Source organism: Papaver somniferum, chromosome 7 (assembly GCF_003573695.1).
Source record: "Papaver somniferum cultivar HN1 chromosome 7, ASM357369v1, whole genome shotgun sequence".
Lineage (NCBI taxonomy): Eukaryota > Viridiplantae > Streptophyta > Magnoliopsida > Ranunculales > Papaveraceae > Papaver > Papaver somniferum.
This window is the reverse complement of record NC_039364.1, coordinates 155039282-155051300: the sequence shown is the minus strand read 5'-3', so window position 1 is coordinate 155051300 and position 12019 is coordinate 155039282. Positions and strand designations below refer to the sequence as shown.

The window sequence follows — 12019 nt, the reverse complement described above, 5'->3', positions numbered from 1 at the left end:
AGATTGACATATGCGTAGTTATGCCTTGCCTTGCCTCATCATCACTCCTGACGGTGGGTGTCAGTTCTAACCTAATTGTAACAATCAAAGCTAATTTTTTAACAAAAGTTTATTTCATTAAAAGTAAGGTCTATAATACCTTTGGTCAAGGATAGAACGTGGTGGGCTATTACCCGTTACTTTCTTCTCATGAGTAATCATCATTCTCTTACGGGTAGTACTTTCTTAGGTACATTACATTCCAGGGGTGCTGTAGCACTTCTCTTTTTAGGGTTGTTAGATAGTAATATCCTTTCCCAGCGATGTCGTGTATAATGTAAGGCCCGTCCCATGTTGGAGCTAGCTTGCCCCACTCCTTCTTTCTTTGATATGATGGTATCTGACATAGCACATACTCCTCGACCACAAAGTTCCGAGGGATGACCCTTTTATTGTATTCCCGAGCTAGCCTCCGTTGATAGTATACCATCTTTTGCAGGGCTACCTACCTTCTTTCTTCTAGGTCATCCATCTTTTCTAACATCGGGTCTGTTGTTAGATTTTTGTCCCAAGCCTTTGTTTTTGTTGTTGGAAGTATTACCTCCGTTGGGATGACTGCCTCAGCTCTGTAGGTCAACAAGAATGGAGTTTCCCCCGTAGCTGACCTTATTGTGGTTCGATAAGCCCATAGGACGTTGTGTAGCTGTTCGCACCACCTCTTTTTGTATACTCCGAGCTTCTTATTTAAGTTCATTGTTATGGTTTTGTTGGTTGCCTCCGCTTGTACATTTCTCTTAGGATATATTGGATTTGACTTGTTCTTTTGAATGTTGAAGGTATCAAACAACATGTCGATTTTCTTTCCTTGCAGCTGTGTGCCATTGTCTGAGACTACGGCAGCTGGTATTCCGAACCTGCATATGATTTGCTCAAACAAGAATTTGAAGACATCTGTGTCTCTAATTCTTTCCAAAGGCTTTGCCTCCACCCACTTGGTGAAGTAATCCGTAGCTACAGTAAGATATTTTCTTTTTGATGTTCCCTTTATCAGAGGTCCGACGATATCAACCCCCCATCTGAAAAATGGCCAAGGGCTGATAACCGAGTTAGGCTCCATTCTTTGAATCCTCGTCCATGCTTAGCTAGTAGTATCCTTGCATTTTGGATTAACCGTCAAGGACCTTCTTCCGCAGTGGTTTCCAGCGTCCCCGCTGTGTATATCATGGAGTATTCTTCTTCCTTCGGTTCGTGAGAGGCACCGCATCATAGGTTCAAGAAATGACCTTCTATACAGTATCCCATCATGGAGGTTGTACATTACTGCCTTTGACTCGAGTTTCCGAGCTTCTTTAACGTCAGTTGGTAGTATACCTTTGTCAAGGGACTGGTGGATTGGAATTCTCCAGTCATCTTTTGCTTCGTTTCCGCTGCCCTCATCTGGCATGGATTGATCGTCGTCAAACTCCTTTGCTTCTTCGTATGACTCTTTCTCTTCTTCGCTCGTTTCTTCTTTTTATGCTTCTCTCATGGCACGAGTTTGAACGACCAAAGCCTCCTCAGCGCCTGAAATGGGTCCTTCTATCGGAGGTTCGTATATTCTTCCAATTTGTACTACGGTGGTATTTATGTCCCTCAGCATTGAGGATATAAATGCTAAGGCATCTGCGTGTATGTTGTCTTTTCGGCACACACGCCTGAATGTTATGTTGCTGATTTTGTACGCATATTCCTGAGTTAGCTTTAGATACGAAGATAGTATCGGATCCAAAGTTTGGTTTTTGAGTTCGATTTGTCTAATGACCAACTGAGATTCACTAGTCAACCGAACATCTGATAAGCCCAACTCCTGTGCTAAGCGCAGACCATGTATAACCGCTTCGTATTCTGTGATGTTATTGGTATATTGTTTGAATTCTAACCTGAATGCGTAGATGAGCCGATCTCCAGTAGGGGTTGTTATCACAATCCTAATGCCCGCTCCTTCTCCGTTAGAGGAGCCATCTACGAAGATCTCCCACCTTCGTCAATTCTGAGGTTCCAGTAAGTCCTCCGGATCTTGTTTGTCTTCCTCCATTCCTGGAATGTCATCTATTTCCGCTTCGTCACTGAGAGGTAAATCTGCCAGAAAGTCTGCTAAGATTTGTGATTTCTCAGCTTTCCTTGTTTCGAAAATTATTTGGAACTGTTTGATCATGGCGTTCCATTTTTCCACTCTTCCAATTTTCTCTGTGCTATCGAGGATTTGACCTATCTGAGCCTTTGTGAAGACTCGGATAGTATGTGCGTCGAAATATACCCTTAGATTTTGTGTTGCCACAACTAAGTCATATATAAGTTGCTCCACCTTGGTGTAATTACGCTCCGCTGGACTGAGTGTTTTGCTGATGTAATAGATGGGTTTTTCTCCTTTCCCTTGGTCTCGTACCAATACCGCGCTTACATCGTAGCTTATTGCTGCTAAGTAGAGGGCGAGTATCTCACTTGGCTCCGAATATGTAAAATAGGTACCGAGGCCAGGTACTCCTTGATTTTTTGGAAGGCTTGTCCGTATTCCGTGGTCCACATGAACCTGCTTCCTTTCCTCAGTGTATCGAATTTTTTTTTGTATTTATACGATGATCTTGCTATGAATCTTCCCATGGAGGCTAAGATTCCATTTAGTTTTTTTGCTCCTTTCAACGTTCTTGGAGATGATGTCTCCATTATTGCTCTGACCCTTTCGGGGCCTACTTCTATTTCTCTCTTAGTTACCAAGTACCCTAGGAATTTTCCTGAGGTAACTCCGAGCGTACATTTCTCCGGGTTTACTTTCATGTGAAAGTTTCTCATAGCTTCGAATATCCCTTAGGTCTAATAGGTGATTTTTTTTCCTCTTTGCTTTTGACAAGTCTGTCGTCCACGTAGACTTTTATTATATTGCCTATCCATGGCTTGAAGATTTTGTCTACCAATCGCTGGTATGTTTCCCCCGCGTTCTTTAGTCCAATAGGCATCCTTGTATAGCAATACAAGCCTCGTGGGTTAAAGAACGTATTATGATCCTAATCTTCTTCTGCAAGAGCGATTTGGTTGTAACCGGAGTAACCATCTATGAAGGACATCCTCTGGTGACCTTCGGTTGCATTGACCAGTTGGTCAATATTGGGTAGCGGGTATCTATCCTTGGGGCATGCTCTGTTGAGATTGCTAAAGTCGATGCAGATACGTACGCCTCCATTCTTCTTAGGCACAATCACCATATTAGATATACACGTGGGATACTTGACTTCTCGTATGAATCCTGCTGCTAGGAGTTTTTGTAACTCCTTCTCCACTGCTTCCTGGTAGATATCTGACACCTTGCGGATACGTTGCTTGAATGGTGCCATTTCTGGCTTGAGCCAAAGGTGGTGGGAGACCAAATTCCGGTCAATTCCTGACATGTCTTCTATTGACCATGCAAAGACATCTGCGTAGTCCCTTAGTAGCCTTTGTAGTTGCATCTCCTTGTCTTCTTCTAGTAAAGTTCCGATGTTGATCATCTTTGGCTCAGTCTCCGTTCCGATGTTGATTTTCTTTGTTTGTTCCACCGGTGAAAAGGTTGGTTTCTGAGATTGTAGAGGAGTGCATTTCTGTAATAGTCATTTAGCAGAAGTATCCGCTACCAGAGTTGCGGAGGTGCTTGCTTATTGATCTGAAAGGGCTTCGAGGAATTTGAAGCCTCCATCCTTTACTTCGTTGGCGTTCGCCTTTCGTCTTTTCCTTTCGTGTTACTGTGCAGCGACTCTTTCTTCGTTGAGCCTGGCCTCCGCTAGATTGCATAGCCTTGCATCTTGTTGATCTCCTTTGATTTCCATTTCACCCATGGGTGTTGGGAATCGAAGGTACTGGTGATAAGTCGAAGCCGTCCCTCTTAAGCGATGTGAAAATACGAGGGTACCCAAATACACCACAATCTTTTATTTTGATCACAACCTATACAAGACCCACTGTGTATAAACCTCTTGGAGATACAATCACTTAAGGAATATTTCAAAATAGTGTCCACTTGAAATAGGGTTAGTCCGGACTGGCCTAACAGTGTGAGAATATCAAAGTCAAGTGGAGAAATCCAATACACTTTGTGTGATCTCTATGGATATGAAATCGAGACAATACAACAACAAAGTGTTCACTTGATAATAGTAAAACCTTATAAGATAAATATCAAGTGACTAGTTAACATATAAGTGTAATTACTTTAATTATAATATAAAAACAATTATAATGCAGAAATAAAGTAAAGCACACACCAGAATTTTGTTAACGAAGAAAACTACAATCTTTTAGAAAAACCGCGGGACCTAGTCCATATTTGAATACTCAATGAATTAAGACGCTACAAAAAGTAAACCTGCAACTTGGTGTAGACACTACTAAGTAAACTAAAATCCTAGTTACTCAGCTTCATCAGTATTCTTGTTTTGATAATATCTAGCAGAACTGAAGTTCTTAATAGATATTTGATACCCAATATCCTAGCAGAACATACGTTCTCTTTAGGACTAGATCCAGTATATCTTCTTAATGATTCACAAAAACTTCTTCTTCAAATATTCTAATTAATCTTCAAAGTAATAACCTGTAAAAACAGACTTGATTCTTTATTGATTTGTCGCATGTAACGGAATCTGTTAACAATGGCAAATCAATGAATCTATCTTACGGATCTAGAAAAACTTAGATCCGTGGAAATGTTAAATCCTTGATCTAGTTTGAGTGAGCCTTATATCAGAAGAGAAGGTTCTCAAGAATAAACAAACTAGGTGCAATCAAATATTCAACGACCGTTAGTCAATCAAATCAATAATCGAAAACTAAAATAACAATGCAATCATCTAGTTTCCCACCAACGGTACTAATAGAGCTTCTCAATCCAAAATAAGTCTTTAAACTGAGCGGCCATAAGAGATTTATCCTAATCAGGTTACTCTCTTCTCCAAATAGGAGGCTTCACCAGTAGCAGCACAACTGAGATAGTTCTTGCTGTACGAAGGATTAGTTTGCTCGAAATGCAAACTTTAGTATTTATAGATTAAGGAAATTTGGATGCCAAGTAATTACCAAAACCAAAAATTCTCAAAGATATGCAATAAACACATATTTTTGGTTTTGTTAATTTTTACCATTAATATGCAAATAATATTACCGAAATCTTGATAACCAAATATTAGCTAGCATATAAAATACTTTACTAATATAAATCAAGAGATATGCTTATTAAATATCAAATGTGTTAAAAACACATTAATATCTATAATCCGAATTTTCATAATAAATGTGTTAAAATTTTAACACATTTCCGAAAATTTCCATATTAATACACAATATTATCATATTAATTCCGAATGTGATAAAAACACATTTATGAAATTATCATAATAGTATATTTTCGAATATTAATATATTAAAAGCATATTTCCAAATATCAAAAAATATTAGGAATATTCCGGTTTGAGTATCAATGAATATCTTTGAACAATTAATAAATAAGATTTATGCACATGTTCAAGTATGTCGATATCTTTACTTTATAAATCATCTTTCATATTTACAATCTTGAAACTTATTTGCCGCACTTCCAAACAAGTTTAGAATTGGTTCATCTAACTTTCAAGAACTATGTGATTGATCAAGAACACTCAATCACAAATCATGAGTTTAATGGTTCTACCAAAACAAGTTTCCGTTCTACCTCCATGTGAGTACTGTGTATAGTCACACTAGCTTTCCAAAATTCGGTTGACTAGGTACTAGGATCGGTTCCTCACATATATATGGTATCTAACTTGTACGTGTTGCACATGTCCAAAGGATCGGTTCCACTTTCTGCTAAAAACTTGTTGCACCTCATACAAGGATCGATTCCCCTTTGTGATATGTTGCACCTCTTACTAGGATCGGTTCCCCTTTACCCAGAATCGGTCATACACAAAATCACAGACTCAATCACACCATTTTAGCTGATTACTTAAGATCGATTTCACTAATAAAAGTCATACCAATACAAAAGTGAGGCCTTTGTGAATAGTTTTACCAAGAACACAAACAAGTCATGAGCGGTTATACTAATCACACATATTGGTTGTTCACAAGATATGCAATGAATAACAATACCAATAATACCTGACGATTTCCTTTTCGATTCACAAAACAAGTTCATGAATTTACTTCCTTAAAACACATATAAAACATTGTTTCCTAGGATGAAATCTTCACCTTATACCCATACATAATCACAATAGCATTCAAACGATTATGTCGATGTCTTATCTACAAAGTTTAATGGTTAAGAAATAAACCTCGTATTGTATTCCTTAAATCTTTGATCATAGTAATATAACTTCACATGTTATGTTTTCAATCTAAAAGATTTGAAAGACATAAGATAGAAATGGAACAAGTCAAGTCGTAGTTACTAACCTCAAGCTGAAGGATAATGTCTTTGTTGTCTTCAATCCATCTTCAGATCATTGTAATTAACTGGAGCACAATACTTCTACCATTTCTAGTCCAACCTATCGAAGTTGACTGTAGTTTACATATTAAGCCACTCGAGTTTTGGAACTAAATATGACAACCAATCTTGACATACCAACGCTTGGAGGGTTTAACCGACCAGTGCTCTAACACGATGGACCCATAGTCATCCTACAATAAAATTGTAGGGCGAAGGTGCATCCACGACGCAGAACCTTGTGTTGGTCACTAAGGGCCCTGCTCGTACCTGCAAGACAATTTCTCCTTTTGGTCTCGAGACTGCTCCGTTGAAATCGTAAATTGTGCAAGTGGATGAATCCATTTTCTCAACTGTTAAACCCATACATAAGTAGGGTTTATAGAACAACACGTTTAGCGAGCTTCCCCCATCAATGAGGACTTTCCTAACATTCCATCCGTGGATTGGAAGGGTGATCACAAGCGGATCGTTGTACATCTCAACTTCCTGGTTGACGTCTCTAGTTGAGAATGTTAATGGCGTAGCCATCCATTCTTCCCAAGAGCTAGTTGGTGGTCCACTTAGATTGAATACTTCGTGGGTTTCTAGATTTCTTCTGTTTCGATCTAAATCGACGATATGTCCGAGTAACTCCTCTTGACCGCCGGTTGAGAATGTGATCATGTTGATGTATTTGATGTCATGTGGTAACTCCACAATTATAGCGTAGCTCGGTTGAACCCACCAATCGTTGGTATGTCAAGTTTGGTTGTCATATTTTAGTGAACCAAAACTCATTTAAAGAGTCGCTTGATTATATGCTAGAGGCAACTTCGTATAGGTTAGCTTAAAAGTATTAGGATATGAGACATTACAAGTATTACGTGAAGACTTGAAGAATGTGAAGAAGTAAGGAGCTACAATGACGACATCATCCTTCCACTTGAGGTTAGTAATATTTGGTTTGAACTGTTTCATTCCCTAACGTATCTTTCAAGTCGTGCATATTGAAAACATAAATGTGAAGCTATGAATGATTATACTCCAGTTAAACATAGTATTAAGGAATACAATACGAATTATAACGCTTATCTTTTGAACTTCGTATATAAGACATCGACATAATCGTTTGAGTGCTATTGTGATTATCTATGGGTATGAGGTGAAGATTTCGTCCTAGGAAACAATGTTCTACATTCGTTTAAAGGAAGTACAATTCATAAACTTTTTTTATGAATCGAAAGGTAAATCGCTAGGCTTATTGGTATTGTTATTCATTGCAAATCTTTTGAATTACCAATATGTGTGTTTAGTATAACCGCTCATGACTTGCTTATGTTCTTGGTAAAACTATTCACAAGGCCTAACTTTTGTATTGGTATGACTTTTATTAGTGAAACCGATCTTAAGTAATCACCTGAGATGGTATGATCGATTTGTTGTAATTGGTATGACCAACTCTAGTCATTGGGGAACCGATCCTAGTAAGAGGTGCAACCGATCACAAAAGGGGAATCGATCATTGTAAGAGGTGCAACAAGTTTCTAGTTATTGGGAACCGATCCTATGAACATGTGCAACACATTTTTAGTTATTAGGAACCGATCTTATGGACATGTGCACCAAATACAAGTTAGATACCATATATATGTGGGAACCGATCCTAGTACCTAGTCAACCAAGTTTTGGTAACTAGCGTGACTAATTCTAGTACCCACATGGAGGTAGAACCGAAAATTGTTTTGGTAGAACCGTGAAACCCATGTTTGGTGATTTGATAGGATAATCAATCACATAGTTCTTGGAAGTCAGATGAACCAATTCTAAACTTATATGGAAGTGTGGAAAATCGTTTCCAAGATTGTAAGTATGAAAAAGAACTTACAAAGTAAAGATGTCGACATACTTTAAACATGTGCAGTAACACAATCTTTTATTATTCAAAGATTTTCCTTAATAGCTAAAGGAGAATCCCGGATCGAAATAAATTAAGAATCTTGTAATTAAGGTTTTTAGTTTTGCATATCTTTAGAAAATAAAAATTAGTAATGTGCATTTACTAGTTGGAGAGTTTATAAGAGATTTTTGGTCAATATTTGGACAAAGCATTTCCAAGAATTATGGAAACCGAATTTGGAAATATACTGCATATCTTGAGAATATTTTGGGTTTTGGAAATTCCTTGGTGTATAAACTTCCTTGGTCTTTAAATATTGAAATTTGCATTTCGAGCAAACTAATCCTCAGAGCCAGCAAAACTACCTAGTTGTGTTGTTACTGGTGGAGCCGCCTATTCGGAGAGGAAAGTAACCTTATTGGGTGAAATCTCTTACGACCGCTCGGTATAAAGACTTCTTTGGGATTGATAATCTCTATTAGTACGTTGGTGGGAAACTAGATAATTGCGGTTTATTATTAGTTTTCGACTGACTAGCGGTTGTTAAACTTTGATTGCACCTGGTTTTTTTATGCTTGAGAATCTTCTCTTCTGATATAAGATTCACTCAAACTAGATCGAAGTTTCGACGGGGATATTTAGACTGTTTGTAGTTCTAAAGACGTCTTGTGATAATCCATTGTTAACAGACTGCGTTCTGTGTGTGATTGATCACAAGAGAGTCAAGTTGATCGTGTGCAGGTGTTTATTGAAGATCTATGAAGATTTGAAAACGAAGAAGATTTCTGATTTGGGTTCATAATCTTTGGTGTGCACAATACTTGTTTCGGCTGGAAAAGGATCCAACTATTTATCTTTGTGGTATATTTGATTGATTAGTTGTGTAGATTGGCATCAATAAAATTCTTTGTGATTCAAAGTATTGATTGCAAAATCTTGACAATTACTTTGGTAATTGTTATTAGATAGATCTAAGGACCTGAAAGAGGAGTTTATTGGGATAAACGGAAGAGCCTTTTGTCGAACTCGTATCACTTGGTTTAAAAGAGTTGTTACCGAACAGATTTGTTGTTCCTTTACTGTTTAGAATACGAACCAAAGGAATTGTTCCAAGTGTGTGACTTATTAACATGTTGGAGGCATAGGGATATAGACGGAACTAGGTGAACTATAGGTTTAGTTGCTTGGTCTCAACTATATGAAGTTGGTTTAGATTTTGTATAGCGGCTTAATCCTGAGAGTATTCAATTCTGGACAAGGTCTCGGGGTTTTTATGCAATTGTGGTTTCCTCGTTAACAAAATCTTGCTGTGTTTTTTACTTTTCTGTTTCCGCAATTATAATTGTTTTATTATAATTAGAAGTAAAATACATAAACGTTAATTCATATTTACTTGACAGTAATCCCATTGTGTTTGGTTAAGTCTGAACCATTTATCAAGTAAACATACTTCGTTGTTGTATTGTCTCGATCTTGTATCCATAGTCAATCACACAAGTTATCTTGTTTTCGAATTGTCTCGATCTCGTATCTATAGATGATCACACGAAGTGTGAACCGATTGGTTATATTATCTCAACTCAGTCCGTAGAAAATCAATTTCGGATAAATGACTTATAGGTGGAAAAGTTTTAGATTGAGGTATATTTGGGTATCCTCGTCTTTTCAATTGGTATCAGAGCAGGCAAACACGAAAAGATTTAACAATCTGTGTTTGATGCGACCCAACCTATAAGAATGAACTCGAGTTCTCATGAATAAAATTCAATTAAAGTACCACCAAGATTTGACGAAACAAACTATCTATGGTAGAATCCTGCTGTGAGATATTTTCTTCAATCATGAGACTTTAATACATGGCTATTAGTCATCGATGGTTATATTCGTCCAAAGATAGAAAATTTGGAAACTGAGTTTAAACGTTTATTAGATTTTTCAAACGAATAAAAGGCTCTTGCAAAGCAGAATTCAGATGGTTTGAATGCTATAATACATGATATAAGCCGTGATCTACAACACCATGTATCAACATGTCAAACTTCGAAAGAAGCTTGGGATAATCTTCAGATCGTATTCGAAGGAAACACATCAGAGAAAGAAGCTAGACTTCAAACTCTTACATCCGATTGGGAAAACCTTCGAATGGATGACAACGACACTTTTGAAGAGTTTCATATTAAACTGTCTGAGATAATTGATGCTTCTTTCTCTCTTGGAAAGACTATTTCCGAAAAGGATATAGTGTGCAAAATTCTCAGATCATTGTCATCCAGATATGATTCAAAGAAGCATGCAATCATAGAAGCAAATGATCTTTCAACACTCTCACGAAGCACACTCGATGTAAATTTAAAGATCTTTGATCATGAATCACAGTCTATTCAAACAAAAGGAATCGCATTTAAAGATGCAAAAGTTCTGAAAGCTCCAATGGAGAGGAATAAACAGATGGATGATTTAGATGAATAGATTGCAGAAAATTCTAATGATGAAATTGAACAATCATTATCATTGATTACTAGACAGTTTCGAGATCTCTTAAAGAAAAGAAATAAGAGATTCATGAAGGATACTCATCGATCTTCTCGTCCACATGATCGAGTTCCTGTCAAAAAGGATCATGAAGAAGATGATGAATATCATCCGCAGTGCTTTAAGTGTAAAAGATTTGTTCATATTTCTAAAGACTGTCCCAATCTTAAGAAATGCACTGGAAGCAAGGCTCTGGCTATAACTCTAGATGAGAGCTCTGATTCATATGATTCTGAAGAAGAGGAAACAACTAATATTGCACTAGTTGTCAATCTTATTTCTTCCTCCTCCATTAGTGATTTACCCATTTTAAAAATGGACATGTCTTCTGATGTTATTAAATCATCTAATTGTAAAGGGGAAAACAAGACAAGATACAAAAACTGTCTCAAAAACAGAATTGCTAAAAGTTGCATAGGCAACCTGAGTCAATCTCAAGATACTTCGTCAGTTCGATGTAACAAAAGGAGATCCTTTCATACTATATTGGATCAAGAACACTCTGGTTGTTCAAAATTCCATAATGAGAGAATCTCATACTAATGCCAACTGATCGGTATTAGAATTTTTTCCTCACCACGTGTGCCAAATCTTTGAGTGAGGAAGAAGAAAAATCAAGGCACTTATGTGTAGATTATGGGAATAAAATCTAGTAGTTGAAAATATTGGAGATATTCGTATTTATAGGAATATTATATTTTCGGAAGTATGAAAATTATAAAAAGATCCTTCTCCTTCTTTGGTCATTCCTTGTTCGAACCATGAGTCTGGAACCAACATCTTCTCTTGATAAGATGCTAGATCCGAAAGATCAACGTAAGAATAAGTCTGCATCCTCTCTTGATATTAAGAGTAAAATCAAAAAGAGAGATTGGCTTAGCAAGAAGGAAAGAGAGAATATGTTGAAGAAAGATCAGTATATTGAAGCATTGACACACTTCTGTGTTCAATCAAAGACAGAATTACATGCTCTTGCAGAATCCTTCACGAAAATTTCTCACCTGCAAGAAATTCTGGTCAAGCAACAAGGTTATCTACTTGAAAGAATTCACAAGCTGAAGACTGAAAGTAATAATATGCCTTCATTTAGCACTGATATGAAGGACTGAGTTGCAAAGAAAATAGACATCAATTTTTGATTTCTTTCGATAATT

General features: G+C 37.1%; 1 protein-coding gene across 1 annotated transcript; it reads right to left on the bottom strand.

Moving 5' to 3' along the window:
* Positions 1-484: 484 nt before the first annotated feature.
* LOC113295402 lies at positions 485-1423 on the bottom strand. The gene is made up of 2 exons (XM_026543740.1): positions 1263-1423; positions 485-893 (listed from the first exon to the last, which is right to left on the bottom strand). The coding sequence occupies exons 1-2, from the start codon at positions 1421-1423 to the stop codon at positions 485-487; spliced, it is 570 nt and encodes a 189-aa protein (XP_026399525.1).
* Positions 1424-12019: the final 10596 nt, after the last annotated feature.